Source organism: Anoplophora glabripennis, unplaced genomic scaffold (assembly GCF_000390285.2).
Source record: "Anoplophora glabripennis isolate ALB-LARVAE unplaced genomic scaffold, Agla_2.0 scaffold2, whole genome shotgun sequence".
NCBI lineage: Eukaryota > Metazoa > Arthropoda > Insecta > Coleoptera > Cerambycidae > Anoplophora > Anoplophora glabripennis.
This window is the reverse complement of record NW_019416325.1, coordinates 1,709,321-1,730,785: the sequence shown is the minus strand read 5'-3', so window position 1 is coordinate 1,730,785 and position 21,465 is coordinate 1,709,321. Positions and strand designations below refer to the sequence as shown.

The 21,465-nt window shown below is 31.2% G+C and overlaps 5 protein-coding genes across 5 annotated transcripts; 3 read left to right on the top strand and 2 right to left on the bottom strand.

Moving 5' to 3' along the window:
* Positions 1 to 2,003: 2,003 nt before the first annotated feature.
* Positions 2,004 to 11,760, top strand: LOC108916903 (neuropeptide CCHamide-2 receptor). The gene is made up of 3 exons (XM_023454109.1): positions 2,004 to 2,231; positions 7,353 to 7,745; positions 11,322 to 11,760. Exons 1-3 carry the CDS (start codon positions 2,004 to 2,006, stop codon positions 11,736 to 11,738), a joined length of 1,038 nt encoding a protein of 345 aa, XP_023309877.1. The 3' UTR covers positions 11,739 to 11,760.
* Positions 11,761 to 12,975: 1,215 nt separating this feature from the next.
* Positions 12,976 to 14,445, bottom strand: LOC108916799 (calcium and integrin-binding family member 2). The gene is made up of 5 exons (XM_018723104.1): positions 14,326 to 14,445; positions 14,233 to 14,267; positions 14,026 to 14,146; positions 13,824 to 13,971; positions 12,976 to 13,363 (listed from the first exon to the last, which is right to left on the bottom strand). Exons 1-5 carry the CDS (start codon positions 14,374 to 14,376, stop codon positions 13,140 to 13,142), a joined length of 579 nt encoding a protein of 192 aa, XP_018578620.1. The 5' UTR covers positions 14,377 to 14,445; the 3' UTR covers positions 12,976 to 13,139.
* A 535-nt stretch (positions 14,446 to 14,980) lies between these two features.
* On the top strand, positions 14,981 to 15,635 carry LOC108916842. Its single transcript, XM_018723157.1, has 2 exons — positions 14,981 to 15,146; positions 15,197 to 15,635. The coding sequence occupies exons 1-2, from the start codon at positions 15,036 to 15,038 to the stop codon at positions 15,554 to 15,556; spliced, it is 471 nt and encodes a 156-aa protein (XP_018578673.1). The 5' UTR covers positions 14,981 to 15,035; the 3' UTR covers positions 15,557 to 15,635.
* Positions 15,636 to 16,300: 665 nt separating this feature from the next.
* On the bottom strand, positions 16,301 to 18,881 carry LOC108916259 (mediator of RNA polymerase II transcription subunit 30). The gene is made up of 4 exons (XM_018722472.1): positions 18,460 to 18,881; positions 17,992 to 18,306; positions 17,734 to 17,936; positions 16,301 to 17,039 (listed from the first exon to the last, which is right to left on the bottom strand). Exons 1-4 carry the CDS (start codon positions 18,512 to 18,514, stop codon positions 16,674 to 16,676), a joined length of 939 nt encoding a protein of 312 aa, XP_018577988.1. The 5' UTR covers positions 18,515 to 18,881; the 3' UTR covers positions 16,301 to 16,673.
* A 745-nt stretch (positions 18,882 to 19,626) lies between these two features.
* Positions 19,627 to 20,806, top strand: LOC108916289 (ubiquitin-conjugating enzyme E2 N). The gene has a single exon (XM_018722505.1). The coding sequence runs from the start codon at positions 19,855 to 19,857 to the stop codon at positions 20,308 to 20,310; it is 456 nt and encodes a 151-aa protein (XP_018578021.1). The 5' UTR covers positions 19,627 to 19,854; the 3' UTR covers positions 20,311 to 20,806.
* Positions 20,807 to 21,465: the final 659 nt, after the last annotated feature.

The window sequence follows — 21,465 nt, the reverse complement described above, 5'->3', positions numbered from 1 at the left end:
CAAAGAATGAATTATTAATATTGATTCAATAATACCTAAATAGCGTCCAGATGTCCTAAATTTAAAATATGAATAAGATATCTCGAAAGACATTTAAGATATCACAAAAAATATTACCCCTACTGTTCAGGAGAAAATTAATTTAAAGATGTATCCTTATTTTTTATATACTACCTTTTTTAGAAGTATGGCGAGAAAATTTAGAACCACCCTGTACATTAGATACAATTACCAGGGGATAGTAATTTCTATTATATTTTTAATAATTTTATTTCACTGTTTTTAAACAAATGCAAGAAGGGTACATACTTTATATTGGGAAGCCGGTGAAATTCTTGCACTTATTTTTACTATTTATTTATTTCAACTTTTTGATTAGAAGTGGGATTTTAAAACATCAGGAAACGCTCAAATCAAATAAACAGAAATAGCTAGTAAATATTTGTTAAATATAATATAAAGATGTTTCCAAATTGTTTCATTTCTTTTCATACAGGGTGTAAGAAGTTTAACTGCCATTACTTCAGCATGAAATAGAGTAATCATAAATGGACCAAAAAGTTATATATTACAGGGGCGTAAGATTAACAGTTTTCCAAATACAGTGAGTATTAATACTGGGGAGTTTCATCACAACGTGACAACAGCGCTTAACCTGCTGATACACACCACATGTACACGCGGCAGACTTGTCCTACGGAAAAAATGTAAACAGCTATTATTGTGAAACATTTAGTAAATTTCAAGACAATTGTTTTCCAGTTTTTAAATAAATAAAATAAAATGTATCGATTTTGTAGTACGAAGATAGTGTTGTCCTTAAATTTTAGGTCGAATTTTAGTAATTATGAATCTCTGAAAACAGGCACTTGACTTTTAATCAAATTACGTATTTAAAAAATATGTAATTAAAGTACCAAAAGATTCACGTCATCCAAATAATCATACATATTAAAAATAATTTAGGTTCTTACCAAAAAGCAAAATTCAGTAAGTTTCTATGCACACGCGACACCTTCGAATCCAATTTTCGTGCACTCGCTGGAAAACATTTCAAGAAAAGGAAATAGTGGAACGCAAAAAACACTCCAACACGGTCGAATCCAGATACCAACTGAATTGCATATTGGTGGTTGCCAGACACCTTAGTACCTCGTGTTAATAAACCGCCGCGCCGTTGTCGCATTGCTCGATATAAATTTTATCGATTTTAAATTTATTACAACGCTAATTATTTTTTAGAATTAAGCAGAAGTTAAAAAGTTTTGCTAGGGAAAAATTATACTATTGCAAACAGAAACTTAGTAAAACGACCTTCTAAATACTAAAAGGCTCCTTTAGCAAAATATTTTTTATTATGAGAGCAAGGTAACCTCTCTGAAGCCATTTAATGGAGATATTTTATTAGGGTTAATAAATTTGTACTTACTGCTAAAATACATTTCCCTCAGTATGCCTGAATAGTGTACCGCCCTAAATAAATAAATATTTTAACTGTTAATTTTAACAAATGTGCTAACTGCATTAAAATATATTTTAAACTGCGTGCTTAATAAAGAAGACATTTATTTCCCAAGTTCCCGCGTTCGAAAAAATCCCACTTCTGATAGAAATATAAAGCCTGCGGCTTCAAGTGCACTCCGACTAATTTCTCACAGTACTTTGCGTCCCGAGGGCCCTGTATAAATTAAGTTGGGTTGCACCACGATCCCGTGTGCGTATACTGGATAGGGTTCTAATTCGCCGAATTTTCCCGGCGTGCCCAGTCCAATACTGGGAGAGAACAACATTCGTCAGGGATGGAAAGATGTTCGGGGGTGGCTCTCTGCCTCCGTCAGAGCGAACACTCAGTTGTGCCGAGTCATAGCTAGGGCTGGGCTGCTCGCCCTGCTACCGCCACTTTACGTATCTAACCTTAACGTCCATCGGAACACACATTACCTGAATTACGGCCCAGTTTAAAATAAAAAATACCAGTGCTGGGAGACCACCAAAGCCTCACCATGGATGTCATGATAACCATTTATGGGTGCCTGTTCTTGATTGGGGTAATTGGCAATGGGACACTTGCGGTGTCACTTTGGTGGGGGCGAGGGTCAAAGAGTCCCTTACTGCTGGGCTTGATAGTAGCCGATTTTTTCGTGTGTTGTTTGAGTGGCCCCATAACCGCTGCTCTGTACGCTCTACCCCCAAATTCACCCGTTTGGCTAGTTATTGCCCAGTTCATGCAGGTATTTATAGGTTACTTATAATCACACGTGACTACACTAGTTTTTGTAACACTTTAAAGTTAGTTACTCTGACCTTTGTTTAGTTTTAACATATTTTATCAGTTAGCTTCACTGTGTATTTGCGAATATATCGAACGCGTAGAAACTCGTCCTTTCCAAGAATTAACAACCACCTTTCACGAAGTACAAAAGGTTTGTCCAAGTTGCAGCTCTGTCATCATTTAGAACGAGTACGTATATACCGATTTCTGCAGTAAGTTAAATTACATGCACATACATCAAAGACGCAATCTACGTTTATATGTTTTCCTTAGATTGCAAACATTGCAAGCAATTACCTTACTCTAGTTAATATAGCCCATTTATTTAACACACGCGTAACGCAATTGTATAGTTCTTCTTACTGTTATTAAATACAAAGTTATTTATTAAAAACATTGTTAAATTTTTCATACTTCCATTACCTAACCATTTACTGTTCATTCTTAAAAGGATTGTGATTGTGGAAGATTGTTTAAAGAGTTAAGCAAATTAGTAAATAATTGTTTGTATTTTCTTTTAATTGATAACATTTCAGGTAATAGCGATCTGTTCTCATCCGAGTCTTTAACCCATATTAAATTTTCTCCATGTCACATTCTAATTCATGGTTCATTATTTTGAAATTTCAGCAAATGGATGGAAAGAGTTGGAAGTTCTGGTCTACAAAACACTTGCTAGCAAACTCAGTTTGCGGTATTCAGAAGGTGATAGATTTATAAAAATTTATCCGAGTTGACATCCTTTGCATTTTATCCCCTTTATGCAAGTTCGTGAAATAAGAAGTTATCATTATTAATTATGTAAGATTACGATTAAAATTCATATTCATATTTCGTAGTTGAGACCTGTACATATATTTTTTTGATAAATAAGTACGCAACTAATCGAAGTGTCTTGAAATTACTATCGAAAAGGGTAAAAGAATAATTAAAATAACCAGTTAACGTTTCGAAAACAGCTTTATAATTCATTACGATTTTAACCAATTATGTAAGAGAATAATAGTGATATATTTTTAATTGAAATGGGTAAACTTAATTTTCCCATCGTTACATCCCATCGTTTAATTTTTGTAACCCTTTTAATGACATTCATTTATACGTAAACCTACACATTTACTGTGCCCCTTTTTAGGGCAAATTTAAAATATGGACAATGGAAAATGAACAATTTCCAACATTTTCAGTACGTTTTTAATGTTACGTTACAGCAAGGCATAAAAATTCCACCCTGTATCCTGGAAAGTATTTGTAATCCATCGTTTCTATTTCTCGTCAGTTTTTATGAATAATTAGTTAATGATAATTTATTTAAACTGTTTCTACATTCAATATGCTTTAATGAAACTTAATCGACATGATTAGAAAAATTATGTTCTCTCGTTCGTTCGTTATTGTATAAATGTAATAGCACAACATTAACAAACAGTATTGTTTTATTACGAGCGAAATTAACTGTCATCCTAATTGTAATATGATATCCAATGTCATTATTTCGTTTTTGTGTTGGCAGCAACAAAATAATAACATTTTTTCCTACATTGGAAGTCCCTTGATGAAAGACGATGTTTTAATTATATTTATAAAAGAAATTTTATATTTATTTTTATATATATTTTTAGCAGCGTACTTCTAAGAAAACTTTTAAGAAACCCCCTTATTTAAAAGGGCCAGGCCAGAGTCGATCACTTTTCTTATTATTTGATAAGAACAAGCAGCATTTCGAAGATGTTATCAATATCAACAATTCTTTCTATTCAAACAAGCCTTCGAGAACTAAATGTAAATTGAAAATGAAGTAGACGCAAAACTTCACAACCTCGGAGAAAAAATATAAAATAATCAGTTTTGAAACAGGAATGATTGAAATATTATTATTATTTATTTTATAACCAGTTACCTTCTGTTTAGTTCATATTTGCATAGTACCCGAAGTTGAAATTTCTTACTTTTTGGACTCACTGTTTTAACGTAACACCGTCAAACCTTTTCCTAATCTCGTCGGAAATGATAAACGAAATGATTCCGATCGGTTTGGTCTTAGGATTTTGCCGCAAAAAAAGCAATAAATCAGTTTGACGAAACGTTCCCACATCGTCTGCCTCTGAAAAATAGTGTGTAACGTATTAGGCCATTAGCTGTCAATTAACGTAATAATATTCTGCTAGAAGCAATTCCGCCTGACAAGAATCAAAAATTTCTTGTGTATAAGTACACGATCAATTTAACGCTTTATTTCATTAACTCCCTTTGATCATCGGAGTGTAATAATTGGCTCTTCCAGATAACGTATTGTGGCGTATTTAATAAATTTATTATATTTACGAAGTTTCCTACCCGGGATATTTATTCCTATGCGAAAAACGAAAACGGAGAATATATTTCAGTACAGTACTTTCTTTTTTTTAATAAATATAAAAATTATGAAATACAGTATTAAAAAAATAAAAGCATTTTTAGTTCGGGAAATGATAAATTTTAGTTCGCATTTAAAAATAATGAGCCTATGATCACGAGCCGACACTGCTAAAAAATATACAGTCGAGGGTTTTGGGATTTTTAACAACATATCCAGTTTTCAGATTTTAATATCGCCACTATTTTCAGAACGTTGAGTTATTTCTTTTTATTTTAAGAAATGCTTAATAATACTAGTACAATATGTACCTAATATATCGCTGATTTTGTATGTGATTAATGAAAACGCTTCGTGCATCGTCTATTTTTGGAACGGACTGGATCTCTTTATTTGCTTCTGGCAACTGCCTTTGGCGGCACTCAGCGGCCTATTGATTTCCCTCATTTGATTCATTAATTTATATTGTCAATTCCTGCTAAATGGCAGAGCTGCGGTTAAGGTATATAGAAACTGCCTTGCTCATTATCCGGAATTTATCTCCAATATCACTGAATTATGTACTGTGGATTTCAGTTACAATGCGTTGGAAACTGTAAATTTAACCCGTCAATTAGATGCGATTGTTCAAGATTTATTGCCACTAGACCAGACGGTCTTAATTGAATATTTGGATAAGTCGTTTTACTCGAGGAATTCAATGACACTTGGGTTTCTTACAAATTTAACACTTTTTAAATACAAATTTAACACTTTTTAAAGTAAAACAGAGACGCTTCTAAATTGTTTCGTAAGACAATTTATCATTTCGAAGTCGATACTTAATAACGTCTTATTTTATATTTGTCATATTTTCAGTGGACCGAGTATAGTATCCCATAACACTTTAAAGTGAATTTTATTGTACAAGTTCTCTAACAGCCGGCTCCTAACTTTGTATTCGAGAAGTTAACTTGCAAACTGCGTTAAAATATTTTGTTGCTCAATTCTTAACGGTATTATACCTAAAGTAAAAAACACCAGAATTATTAAACAGGCAATTTACTTAGAAAACAAAACCACTCTTGCGTCTTCAAAATTTCCCCTTTCCCCTAAGCTGTATTTCCTTCCCTAATACATTTCTCTTGAAATTATCAGACATATTCACATTTTAACAAGGCGGGAATAGAGACTAGTATCTCATTATTACTATTGTAAATCAGTGGTTAAACTAATTTGAAACAGAACGAACCAAAGTAGGTACCTATTCTGCAATATATAAGAACACTAAAACTTGTTTGGAAATATCGATCTGTCAGGTTAGGCTTTGCCCACCCTGAAAATGTAGATTTTACTCCGACCCAAGATAATCATTTCAATAAGTTCGTTCAATTCTCATTCCTATTTTTTTTATTCATTCCTTATCAGTATTCAAATTATCCCCGATGTCTTCTGTGCCCAAGCCTTCAGTTTCAGGAGAATTCACGTTAAATCTTGAACAGGAATTTACCGAAGACGCTTCCATAATAAATACATTCGGGTTTGGCAAAAGGGCGATAAAACCAAAAACCGTAAACAACTTGGGCTGGCGTTTAACATATACCAATCAGCTGACAGATAGGACTACACTCGGCTGGGCTTATTTCGAGGGTAACCGACATCTTAAGCTTGTAATTTCGTGAGTGTTGGCCGCGAGAACATTAAAGATTTAACACGCGACGCGGTGATGAAAAATCTGGTTTTATTTATTTTACAAGAACTGTTTGCCTTTTCGGATTCTTTCTAATTCATTTCTATTTACGAGCCAGCGGCAAAGCGAAACAAATTAAAAATAATGCACAAAACTTCAGCTCGGCGGATACTTTATTTAACAAATTTTCCTGCTGCAAAAATTACTCTAAATTATACCGGGTGTATGTATATAAAATTTAGGAAAAGATTTAAAAATCTTAACCTCGATTTTTCAACATCGCGAATAGCTGTATTTTATTATCCGATACAAGAACATTTTTGTTAAATTGCCTAGGAAAGGTCCTTTTGAGATATTATTTTTTCGAAATACCACCAAGAATACCCTGCTAATTTAATTACGAAATTAATTCGTATGCACAATACGTGAAACTGATATATCCGAGGAACAATGTATTGTTTAAACTCACTTAATCACGTTTAATATTAGAAAGGATCTAGCTATCTACGGCACTTGAATTTAACTCAAATAGGGGCAAATGTAGCAAAGCATAAATTTGCTTACATAAAATACTAGCTCTTGCAGTTTGATTTTTACAACTTTCTGTGACACATGACTTCATGGAAAGCTAACTTCTCGGTCAGTAACTAATTTTGAAATTTACGATGTAAGACGCACGCTTGAGAAAGGCCCTAAAAGTCGACTTTAATACTGTTAACAGCTAGGATGTTAATGGACCCCTTAGGTAGGGTTCAAGTCCCACTGGACACGGACTTTTCCAATGTAATAAAACGTTATTAGAGCATTAAATACACGCAATGTAGGTGTATATGTCCTGTAAGTTTTTACATGTTTGCTATGACTGATAATATAGACAACAAAGTGCATTAAAACAGATTTTACGACCAGAATTTAGCAACTACAACCAGTGGCAGCTCGTGACGGTGGAATATGATAGAATATAAAATATGCCTTAATGTCATACATACATTCTAGTAATCAGTTCTGTGTAGTTTTAAAGACCATCAATACTACTGTATTATTTTGTCCTACAGTCATTACCGGTATCAGCAAGTACATTATCAATGATGGCCATATCAGTCGACAGATACTTCACGGTGAAAAATTACCGCCCTATAGGTCAAGTCGCAAGTCGTCGGCAAGTGATGAGCATCGCCGTGGCGGCCACCTGGTTGTCCGCGGCCGTTCTAGCCTCGCTCCAGATTATTTCCAGGTTCAAACACCCATGGAAAAAAGGCCTGATGATAGGACGGATCACGATGGTGCATATCATACCGGCTTGCACAGTTATGTTGAGCCATTTAGGCGTCCATGCAAAACTGACGGCCCTATCGTTAACTGCTAGGGCCAAACATGGGGAACTACCACTGCCGATACCGCTTATCAGAAGGCCTACGCATGTCATTATAGTTGCTGGGATGCCGAAGGTGAGATATTTTTTTCACGCATTTTTAATCAATCGTGTATTTGTTGAAAATGTAGGTTTAATATTCAGAAAATTTAATTTATGACAACAAATTTTTACATGTTTTATAATAAAAAATCTGGGATATTATCCTTTAGTTCAAACAGTTCGATTTAAAGCTTTCCTCAAAAAACTACCCTATTTGAATGTTTATTGTAACTTTTTTAATTTCAGTTATTTAAAAAACAAAATACCTCACAACTTTACTATGACTTTAATTATAACTATTACGTCGAATATGAATATGTAGCCTTATCTTGAGAAATGTTATTTGGTCTCGATTTGGTTACAAATTTTGTTGTAATATTATCCTTTTTTTAAAATCTAGAATTAAATGACATCTTAAAATGAGTTCGTTTTTAATTTTCAACAAGATGTTACCATTTTTTTATTAAATATTTGGCACCCCGATCTAAAGAAAAAATGTAAAGAAAAACAAACGTTTCACTAATTATATCATGCAGAAAGAAAAATTAATTACTTACCATTGATCTCTAACCGGGGTCCAGCTGTCTACAAGGTTCTTAATGATTTCTTGATCCACTCATTCGCAAATAAACTGAAAAAGTAAAATGTTGTTATTTACTTAAATGTTTGTTGGCTCTAATAAATTATTTTTAAGCCGCATACATGACACTATATTTTTTATTTTTTCCCAAAGGTAAATAAAATTTCTTATTAAATAAAATAGAGGTAAACTTGTTTTCTTTCGTTTTTAATGTTTTTTATTCTCAAGATGGAATTCTAATTCTACAATTCATTACTGTTTTTATGATATCATATTATCATAAAAATGTTACTTTTAAGGAAAGTAGTCAATATAAGGTTTTATTGTGATTTCATAAAGCGATAATTTATTTTGACTGAATTAAGTAAAAAACCTGACTGTATTCAATGTTAAACAAGTATACAAATATTTTGAACATATTCATATGTAGTATACAAGTAATTTAATATTAACATTAGTTCATTTCATAAACATGTGGTAAGCTCTGCGTATTTTTAGACTACTATTTTCCCGTAATTTAAACAGATCGTATCAACATTTCAAATCAATGAATAATTAAAATATAAATGTAAAATAGTCTGTAGTTACTGAGGCATTAAGTAACAAAAAATAAATACTGGAAATTACTTATTTATAGAAACAATTACCCTGAAGTCTAATCTTGTTATAATAAAAAGCGGATCTGTTGACCGATGTTGGCCCACGACATGCCTACGACAGTTCAAATGACTAATCCAGGTATTGTTGGCTATAAAAAATCGTAGTTAGTATTGCCCACATTTTAAATGCACTCTTTGTTATACCACTCCACATAGTATCAACTTAAAGTTTGTATTAGATACTTTCGAATTTGTGATTAATTGTTTTCCCAAGTAATTTTTCAAATATGAAATTTATGATCGCCGTGTGCTACGCTATTTATCATTACTTACGTCATCACTCTTGCCTGGATATTCTCCAGTAACGACTCTGAAAATGTATACGGGGTTTCACAAAACCTCCAAAACAAAACTCAAAGAAAAATTAAGTGACAATAATAGCAAAACTAAAGAAACGAAATCAATTAAAATTACCTCAAATATCGAAGTACAGTATATTTCCATAAATCAGTTTCAAAATGCCAGTACTAGAATATATATACAGTCAGTTTCAGAATATCAATACTAGAATGTTCTGGTATATAGGAAAAACACGAATTTAGTATTTTTGGTACCTAACTGGCTTCAAATTAAAAATTATTAAATAAAACGAGCAACTACATTAATATAATTACCCAAAATGTTTTATATTAAAATCCTTAGAGTCGGTTCTGTCTAATGTTCTTAATTTTTACGTTGTTAAATTTTTATAACTACCTAGTTTTTCTTAAATATAACCCATGTCCTGATTCTGCTTAACGTGTCTACTGTATACGCATATATTTTAGAAGTTTATTTAACAAGAACTTTTTATGGAATATTTGAACTGAACTGAAAACTACTATACAAATTTGCAAAACATAGTCACAATTTATCAACTATTCATGTGCATTTTAAATAGTATTATCAGTCTGCTAAATCCATAAAATGCTAATTGACTTTTGATACGTTACATTGCAAAATAAATACAAGTATTGCAAACGGCAATTTATACCTACTTGCTTGCAGCAAATGCTTGTGGTTCCAACTTTCACCGAACTTCTATTATACCTATTATACAACACGCAAACACTGCAAACGTATATTGTTGGTTGCCTATATGCAACAATCAGACGATTTGAAAATAATTGAATACAACTTAAATTTTGGACTTAGTTTCAAATTTCAATTTTACTGTCAACTTAACAGTGTCAAGTGTAATTTTTATTGTTTTTATCCAAGATAACTTCGTATAATGTACACAACAATGGACGAGTCCATGAATCTTATGATACATACAGCCTATAAAGATTTGTATAATGTTCATACTAGGTACTAAAGTTAATTATTCATTAAATAAAACAACAATAAGTATGCTTGTATTAATAAATATTGGAAAAACATGCATAGATAATAGGGCTCTTAAAATGGAAGAAACAAAACGATATTACAGTATACTTACATATCACTTATGAAATGTATGGAGTATGAACAAAAGCAGTTGAATTATTTAATTAATAAAATATGTTATCAAAAAGTGACTTACTTTAGAATAAGCAAAATTATTGTAAAATCACAACCACACGCAAAAACGCCCGCACATTTTTTTGAGGTTAATGTAGCACTAGATTTTGTTTTGTTTTCTGTAGCAACAACCTACTAAATTAAAAATATAATTAATAAAGTACGTCCTTTTTAAAAACATAGTTTAAAATCATATTAATGTTTATCTTTCTACAGTTTTTATCATAATAATGCTATAGTTTAATATTTAATTTCAAACTGCAGACGTTTATTTGAATTTTTGTAATGTTAAAATTATGATCATGTTTTTAAAATATATACCTAAATAAACTTGTAATTTCTATCTTCTCAGATGATGTAGTAAGCACGTTTCCTCATGAAATTCTGTGAAAGGACTGCAAAAAATCACACAATGATAAAATTTGCCAAAAAGTATTAACATGATGTCTACAACACTGTTTATATAGTTGTAAATAACTAAACACTTATGATACAGTATTTCAGGACAAAAATTTATTATGTAAATAAAAATATTTTATTAATCTGTGTGCAGGATTATTCAAAGGACTGATATTAATTAAACAATCCATCAAAGTGATCATTTATGTTTGTGTGTGTGTGTGTGTGTGTGTATGTGTGCCTGACCCCTAACATGCATATAGGTACCTACTTAGTTGTATTCATATAATAAAAATATTTGCTATAATGTTAATCTCAACAAAGCAAGATTCTTTACGATTGTTTTATTTTTTTTCAATAATCTTTGATTGTCATAGTTTTGTTAGTGAATATATACCTATTTTATTAGGCAATATTACTTTGTTGTATAACTTTTGCAGTTATGACTAAAAAATCTAAGTTCAATTACTATTTTGGAATTTCTTTTTAGGGCAGAGAACAAATGAGAATACCAAATGCTCAAGATACCATCGAAGAAACTTCTCCTCCCACTTCAACCTTAAGAAGCAGAAGACGTTTAGCCAACTGCCTGCTGTGTTTGTCCATGTTCTTTATAATCTGTTGGTTCCCGTATGTTGTCTGTCAGTTCTATGAAGAACTCATGTCATCTCCACCAGAATATGTCCAACAAATAACTCTCTTTCTTGGTCATATGCATTCTGCGCTAGGACCTATTCTCTATTGGAGCATGAATCACAAATGGCCAAAAGGACCTTGCAGTAGACTTCGTAATTTGACGATATACAGGAGTGCTTCTTCTACTAATGAAGCAGCACTTGGACCTTTCAATCCCCGTCTAGTTCGACCTCCTCCTTACAGGAGGCGTTCTTCTCAATATCTGTATTAAACTCTGTGATCACCTAAGCCTCGCTGAGCAACTGACTCAGGACATGCAATATCTATCTTCTTGTTTATCTTACAAAGTCTAAGAAGCCAAGTTTTCAAAAAACAAAACCCAAAAAAACAATTGAAATCAAAATTTTATCCGAAGTTATATCGTGTGATAGCAAAAGGCTGACATAGGACAATTTAATGTTAACGTTGATGTTTTCTACTTCTTCCTTATTATCTCTCTTCTGAATTTCCTCAAATTCTTCGTACATCGGTCTTTTGAAATGGATGTTACTTTTCCAAATGTATTTAATCTCGTGTATTAAGGGCACGATAAATTGTGTCATCAGTGTAACCGATATATGTTTGATGTTGTCACAGAAGATTTTTCGAGTTTGAGCATATTCAGAAAAGCCGTTAGTGAGCGCAGTACTGAACAGGATAAGAAATGGACTGACTGGAAATGAATTAAGTAAGGTAAGCACATTTTTCTCCTTATTTAAAATCATTTTGTTTTTACGATTTATTATTTATATATGATTTCAGATAAAAGGAAAACTTGTATTTCTGTGTAACTACTCTTGCTTAGGAACATAAAAAATAATTGAAAATGCTTTATATTCAATATTTGAAAGAATATATATTTCATATCTTCAACTGTATTCACTAAATATTCTAGTTAGGAGTGAAATTGTCTGTTAATATATTTTTTATTTCAACATTCCCCAAATATTTTTTTGGTACTGGACAGATGATGAATTTAAAAAATACTCCAATTAAAATTAACAAATTCATATTTTCAGAACATATAGATATCTAGTCATTACTATTAATTTATTGAATCAAATTGTATAATTTGAAAAATATAACATGTTTATAATAAAAGAAAATTAAAAATAGGTAAATTTTTATTTTTAAGTGCCGCTATTAACAACTTTCTTTTTTAGGAACTCTGGATCATATTTTCTCATGAAGAATCGACCATAATTTTTGATTATTTTTATATTATCTCTATCACAAATATGCCAAAACTGTCAAGTCAGAACATATATTGACAATAAATGTTAATGAAAATGTTTAATATCTTCTTTACCCAACCCTTACAATAATCCATGTATCTTCTCGTTCATGACTTGCCATATATGCAACCATCTATACCAGGTAGTAGTAATTACCTTATATAATTTTGCACTGCATTAACTTCATTATTTTTAATAAAACTTAAAACGACTATTATCGGTATCTTAAAATCGAAATATACATTCTATGAATTAACACAAAAAATTATTCTGAATGAAAGAACATAGACAATTCTAAAATAAGCATATATTAGAATATTTCTTTATAGAAAAAAAACTGTTTTCTTTTATGTTACTAATAAAAATATTATAAATAGATACATTAGTTATCTGTCATTTTATATGCGTATATGAAAAGTAGAAAGAAAATCAGGGGCTCTAGTTATCACATGTTCAAATTCCATGTAAGAAAGTTTGCCGTCACCATCAACATCGGCTTCTTCAATTACTTTTTCAACAATTTGTTGCCTATCTTCAGGCATTAACTCTTGAGTGTGCCTCGTTAATAATAGCAAAGCCTGATCTAAATCTTCTGGCCCGATATGTTGGTCACAATCAAAATCTAAAAGAAATTTATTAAATAACATTGCATTAATAATTAAGATTTTGATGAATATTTGTACATTTTTACTTTTGAATTAAAAACCAATTAAAGTGATTTGATAAATATTCCAAAATTGAAAAATGTTAAATTTAAAATAGAATACTATTTCGCCATCTGGTGGCAGTTAGTCACAATATACTTCATATTACAGGTCTCAAATGTAAAAATAATAAAATAAATAGTATACATAATTATAAAACTTCAATATTTAAACCCGCATTATTATCATTATGATAGAAAAATTTAAAAAGTATTATGTCAATATTTCAATCAACGCAGCTGATTGGCTGAATAAAAGAAACCCACATCATTTTTTAAATTTAACCAATCAACTACTCCGATTTCAGGTTATATTCTCATAATCATGAGCGAAAGAATTCGCGTTTTATTATCTAAGATATACATTTTTAATACCAACCGAAAATGCGAAAAGCATAAAACACCTTTATATCTCTAGGAGCTTGCTCACTGAAAACGGAAAGTAAATCTAAGAAGTCCTCAAATGACAAATTGCCTTTTCCATCACGAGAAAATACCTCACATATTCTTATTTTAAATGGATTTTCCTGAAAATCAAATTAATACAAAATATTAAAAATTTATTCACTCAATTTAGTTACGTTTAGCTCTGGCAATTTTTCTATACTATCTTCGAGAGGTATCCTGATGTGAACAGCTTCATTTTCCTTCATTTGTTTTGGTACTATGTCTGGACGAACCTCTCGAAATCTTTTAAAAACTCTAGAACATAAAAGAAATCCCATATTGCATGCACCGAGAATGAAGTACCAACACTGTTATTTAAAAGAATTAAATACAGTACTCACCTTAAAATTTCTTTTCTTGTGAAAAATGTGCAATCCTAGTAAAACGAAAAGAGAAATAAATTGTATAATGAAATCCAAACAATTTATTTTTACCTGATAATTTTCTAATTGTTGATCTGTAAATGTTACTAACTTATTCCCCATTTTGGTTCATGACGAAACGAATATTAGCTTTTTTATTAGAGGAATCACATCGACTTCTACCCTGATCGCCATGACAACTAAGGTGCGGCAAAAGTAATTTATCAAATTAACTATTGATCGTACGTGGCTAATAATTTGTGTCGCTATTTCATTAATTTATTTTTCCACCCTACACAACTTTGTTCTCAAATTCAGTCACAATTCAACATACGATTTTATAAAAGAGTGCATTTGACGGTAACTAACTGCCACTAAGCTGCCATTTCGAATTATGTATATATTTTTTTTATTGAAAATAAACCTTTCCTCATAATGTACATACAGTTAAAGGAGAGTCGAAAATCTTCCGGTTTTTTAATTTGCCAAAACGTTTACTGTTTTCTATACCTGTCTACCTAATATGACATTTAAACGATAATGTTTCTTATCACAACTACATCAATAAAGATTTCTTGGGATTTATTAGATTCATGACGTCATTCCATTATACCAATTTACAATACCTGTGCATTGGTAGATGGTATACCAACAAAGAAAATACACTATTTTATATTTTTTTGACGTTTGACATTTTAACTTTTCACAAGAGCGCTTGCGTGCGATAAAATTTTGAATTTGTGTTGTGTTGCTGCTGTAAATTTGTTTATTTACACGAAAAAATGTCTTCAAATTACCCCAATCATAAGCCAAATGACCGTTTAAAAAGAGCCAAAAGTGAAATATCACATAATCGAATTTCAGCAGAAACTCTTAGGACTGAATTTCGAACAGTTAGTAGTTACTTTTTATTTAACCTCACTTTTAATGATTACTTTTTTAGCAATTTTTCAATAGACTGAGGAGTACCCGCAGTAAGAGTGTTGACAGATTCCGGCAAATTGTTGAGGATTATGGAGATACAATTAAGTCTATAAGTGACGTACGTAGAATATTACTCGAAGATAAGGTCGCATCGAGTTTGCTACAGTCTGAACAAGTGAATGAATTACTAAATTTAATTGAAAAGGAATTAGAGCAGGTCCATCTAAATAAGGAAACTGAAGAGTATGTGAATACTATGCAAAACGAAACTGAGGACACGGTGAACAGACTTCTCAACATTTGTCACGGATGTGGCAGAATATGCGAAGATAGTATTTGTACTAGTTGTGCAACTGCGTTTTCTACTGACTTTAATTAAATTTCTGATTGACTGTTTGTGTTATATGATGTTTCTATTTATTATCGACTGTTGAATATATTCAATGTTATGTTTAGTGTTGGCAAATATTGTATCACATTTGTTAAAATTTAAGAATTGAATAAATTTTTGTAATTTTTCTATAATATGTAATGTATTTATTTCATATATTTATATTCAATTTCTACACTTTACAAGCGAAAGTAAATTCAACAAAATTTTAATCTAGTTTACGTATAATTAAATTAAAATTAGTTTGCAAATAAGTCTCAAAAATTTAATATATTAAATATCACTTAATTTAAAAACTTAACGAATAATGAAATAAAACACATTTTTTGCTATAAACTTTATATTTTCAGTTTTAATATTTCTCTCTACACGACATGATAATTTTATTAAATATTTTATTTACGTACTGAGATAAACCACCGTATATAGCACTTATTTTAAATATACTCTAACAATTTTAAAGAAATTGCAATGAAGTTAAACATTTTTCTGTCTAATTTGCTTTGGCATGCACATTTTTAACATCCAACCTAAATCAGCTTAACAGTACAATCTATGAACATGGGTGGTTTTCATACTTTTTTTCGCGGTGATTGCATAAAAATCACAATTTCTTTTTATTTTTTGTCATATATTTATCATTACCCCTTTCTGCTGACATTCATAGATATCAAAACACACAATTAAAAACTCACAAGTGATAAAACATTTCAATTACATACAACCTGAGACTTTTCTTACAGGTCCAAGATTAAAAAGGCCCGACTGTCTAAGTGTAAGAGTACATCTATTTATAACATATGTTTTTTAAATCAATGTTTTATTATGATTTTATAGGCCCGGAAATTTCTCGACAGCCCTGACAATTACATACAATAATTCTGTAAAATACAATTAAATATCAATTAAAGACAAGAACGTGATACAAAAAAGATATTGTACTTTTATATAAAGCATAAAAACTAATTTACATAATTAAAAGTGCTCCTTAATTAATGATAAAAACATTTAAAATATCTACACACCAAATATTATTTCTATAAATCTTGATTTAATTATATACATACAGATATCAATTGGGTGCAATCGACACCTAAAATAACTGCTAGGATTTTTTCATAGTCAACATTGTATTTATCTCCCAAATAATTCTCCTTAAATGATCAATCACCTCTTTCAGTTGTTTATTTTTTAATACAACTTGCTCCATAACCTCCTTACTTTCTTCACATGCTAATCGATAAGCTTCAGAATTTTTCTTTTCATCGTGTTTAGGATCTATTTCGTCTTTGAAAGGTATCAAACTTTCTATGTGTGTATATTCCATCCCCTGGATTTGACAGTTTTCATTGCATTTTTCATAAATCAACCGTAACCTTTTAAAGAGAACCCTTATGGTTCTCAAGAGTTCCTGCACTTTGGCCTTTTTTTCATTACTGGCATTCAAAGACTGCGGTATCCCATTTGGTGGCTGCATTTTTTTAATAAAAAAAAACGCTTGAATAATCAATGATATAAACTACTTCTTGCTAATTTTATAGTTTTGTAATACGTAATAAAGAAATTTGTACATACAGTAGCGTAGAACCCCGATTATTCGTGATCTACAGGACCAAAAGTGGCACGGATAATCAAAACATTTGTTTAATTTAGTATTAAAAGTGTAACTTTTACACCATTTTTTTTACCACCAAATGATAAAAAATGTATAACCTGTATCTTGAAACTGATAAAAGAAGGTATAATGCTCGTTTCAAAGTTAGTGTAAATTGCAAAAAACCTACAGTTTCTGTTAGTTTTCTGAAAATTGCCAAAATGTCGCTTAGTTCCTTTTAATTTTTACATAAGAAACGTAGTAATACATATGCACAAAATCACTGAAAATGCAATTTTCTGTTTTTCTTTATTTTCTGACGTATATTACGTAAGTTTAAAATGCCGACTTACTCAAAATAGGCTTATAGAATATTTACAACTTCTGCAGATTGGAAGTGTTAGCCACAACACATGATGTTATACGGTCTTTACTGAACAAAAATTCAAAATAACGCGTCACCACAAATTCCTAGACATAACAAGATTAATCCGCACCCCGGACAATTCGCACACAGATAATCGGAGTTCTACTGTACAAAAAAAAAATATATATAACATATTCCATATACCTGAATGGATTTCAATGTTTGAAACACCTCCTGAGTTCTACTGACAATATCTTGAACAGTCTCTTGACCAAGGCGACACAATGATGCTGTGTTAAATTCCTTTGCTTGCTGTTGTTGTTGCTGTACAGGAACTGAAGGAGGAGTTGGTGCTACACCAGGAGTCTGTTGAGGCATTTCGTGATGGTTCAAAGCTGGAGCGAATTCTGAAAATTGATATATAAGCACTTTACTGAAACTAGAAAATTTAGTAAATTTTACCCATCGGTCTCTGCTGCATTGGCATTTGTGTGGGGCCCTGGTGAGGTGTCATCTGACCGCCATTCATTGAATTATTCATTGGACTGCTCATAGTGAAGTGCTGATTCATCTGACTTAACATAGGAGACCCTCCATTCATGTTTGGATTCATCTGTGTGTTCATTGCACCATTTATTGCATTGGACATTTGAGGTACCATAGGACTTCCCATCGGATTAGACATCTGTACTGGCATTTGGTTTGGCATGGCGTTTTGCATCCCCCCAGGTGCCATTTGAGTTTGCATAGGGCCAGGACCAAATGCATTTCTCATCCCTGAATTTGATATAAAATCATGTATCATATTATTTTAGATACTCAAATTTCAGGTTCTAACATAAATTTTCTATTTTAATGATAAACTTATAATTTGACGTTCATTATTTTATTACTTCTGTATTATAAAATTTTTGTTTTATTGATTTTTACCTGATTGAGGAGGATTACTCAAATTTTGCATAAAATGATGAGGTGGAGCAGCCATTTTCTAAAATTAATTAATAGTAATAATAATAGTTGTTATTTATAGTCCTGATAGTTTCTGGTTTGGCATCTAAATATCTGGAAACTCCATAAAACAATACAACCCCAAAACATCCATATATTACAAATAAATCTATTGTCTCCTTATCGCTATTGATGTTATTGACCTCAGTCGCCAATGTTTCTGCCAAAACAAAAACTGAATTAAAATCTAACATTTGGGACGGGTTTCTGTTTTACTTCGTGAACAAAAAACAAATCTATTTTCACAAATTCAGATATAAAAATAATTTTCTTGATATCAATACATAAACACCAATTAACACCCTCACAATCATAAACAAAATATAAAAAACGATAAATATTAAATAATCGGTTCTTTCTTCTTCTTCTTCCCTTCTTTCGTTGCATTCGACCCTTGGACATTAGCCAGCTTATACCATAACCATATAATGGTTATTTCCTTCGAAGAATGGCTGAACTAAAGTGCAAAACTTTTCTCGCTCGAGGGAACGCCATTATTCCATGGCTAGAAATTGGCCTCAATGATTTGGGATCGAGGGGGATTATCCCTCTTTATCCTGCCTCATCTCGTGTAGGCCTGGACAGCCTTCGTAGGTGGGATAAACGTGCTTCACGCACAACTAAATGTTGCATGGGAATAGAAGGAAGACCCCAAGTTGATTAAAAATATGTTTGCATATAATTTGGGAGTTTGAAAATTATTTATTTGTAGTATCTGTTTCTTCATATCATAGCACTCATCATACCATCAGCGCTGTTTTGGCTTCAAAGTCGTCCGTCGATTTAAACTTATTTCAGGATCATGAAACTATATTTTAAATCTAACACTGCTCAGAGGTAAGTGAAATCAAGAAGATTTCGGAACGTGCTACTCTGTATATTTGCATAGGTGCAGTGAACTCTGGATAATATAGAATTAAAAATACAAAATAAATAGAAGATAATAATATACATATGACGATTTCTAACCAAAGCTTTTTATTGATAATAATGCCTATAAAACTTTATATTCCACACTATCGTGTGGTTTAAGGTTTAGATGAAAATGACACTACTTTTGAAAATCCCGGGCTTTTACTTGCGCATACGCGTATATAGCACATTAAACCGCAGGCCGCAGAATGAAAACGTCGGTAGATATGTCCAAATTCGTTATCTACCAATTTTAATAATAAAAAAAAGTAGAGTTGTCGAGGAATAATGAGAGGTGGATTTGATCACAAAAAGTGAAAAGGAGCATAAGTACCATTTTGTGTTATAGTGCAGTGATTAATTTATACCAAAAATTAGAGAAGTATTTGCATTGATAAGCTAAAAATGGCAGCCCTACCACGCAGGATAATTAAAGAAACCCAACGATTAATGCAAGAACCAGTGCCGGGAATTAGTGCTGTACCCGACGATAGTAATGCTCGTTATTTTCATGTTATTGTGACAGGCCCTGAGGACTCACCCTTCGAAGGGGGCCTCTTTAAACTAGAGTTGTTCCTCCCAGAAGACTATCCCATGTCTGCACCCAAAGTAAGATTTATAACAAAAATATATCATCCTAACATCGATAGACTTGGTAGAATTTGCCTTGATATATTAAAGGATAAGTGGAGTCCTGCATTACAAATACGCACTGTTTTATTATCTATTCAAGCCTTACTTAGTGCTCCAAATCCAGATGATCCTCTAGCTAATGATGTAGCTGAATTATGGAAAGTAAATGAATCAGAAGCTATTCGAAATGCTAAAGAATGGACCCGAAGATATGCAATGGGCAATTAAATATTTCCTTGACAGGGCCACAGTAAGAAACATAACCATTCTACTCCAATGATTTATATTTTATTTTAATTTATCGAGTAAAAATGTGGAATTCTTATGTTTTTTACTATAGTTGTAAAAAATTTCTGCTATTACGAGATATTTCTCAAATTATAATTAAGCATTTTAATATTTTAATTTCTAGTGTAAACAAATCTCTATTGTTATTTATAATGTTGTATATTATAATTTCTTTTTTTTTTCATAAACATTTTATTGGTTTAAAGATCCTTTTTTACTTGTATTTTGCTCCTTGATCTCTGCTTTTAGTTTTTGGTTTTAAGTAATGAAAATTATCTTCAGTTGGGTTTGAGAAGTATTAAAGGATATTTTTCTTGCTTCAAATGTGTACAATTTAGCAACAATTCCGTGCTTAGTTGCACCTGAAAAATGGATTTGTAGTTTGTTGTAAATAAAGGTATGTAAGGCTTTTTACAAATAAATTCTTTACACTGAATTGTCAATTCTACATTATTTAAGACATGCTTTGTTATAATCACCACCATTTTTCTTCTCTATAGTATGTAATTTTGATAACATTATTTACAAATTTACTGCATCGTTTCAAAATATCTCAAAAATTCTTGTTTTCCACTTAAAAAGTACTTGGAAACAGCAGAAAATCAAACTTGATACTAATAGCCTTACAAAAATAGTTACTTTTTAATTAACAGATAAGTAGCTAGACTTCATGTCAGCAAACAAGTAAATTCTAAATTTAAATACAATAAATTTAAATGTTACTCTTGTGCTTTCATCTAAATTATGTAAAACAAAATGAACAAAGTTACCGCTATAAATAGCAGGAGTGCCAAATGTATTCTTATTTTGTAAAATGTTTTATAAATAAATTTTATACTTACTGCTGATAGATTTATTCTAAAAAATTTATTAAAAAAATCTATTTTGAATTTCAACCCAAGATCCACTGGCAAATAAGTTTATCATTAAAAACCACAGACAAATGAATTTCTTATTTAAGAGAAAAAAATCGGTTATAATGCACACGATATTTTAGAAACTATAGTTGCATTTTTTTGGAGATGTAATATTTAGTATATGAAAAACAATTCAGTTAAAGTTCAATTTCATTGATTGATAGTGGCATGACGTTTT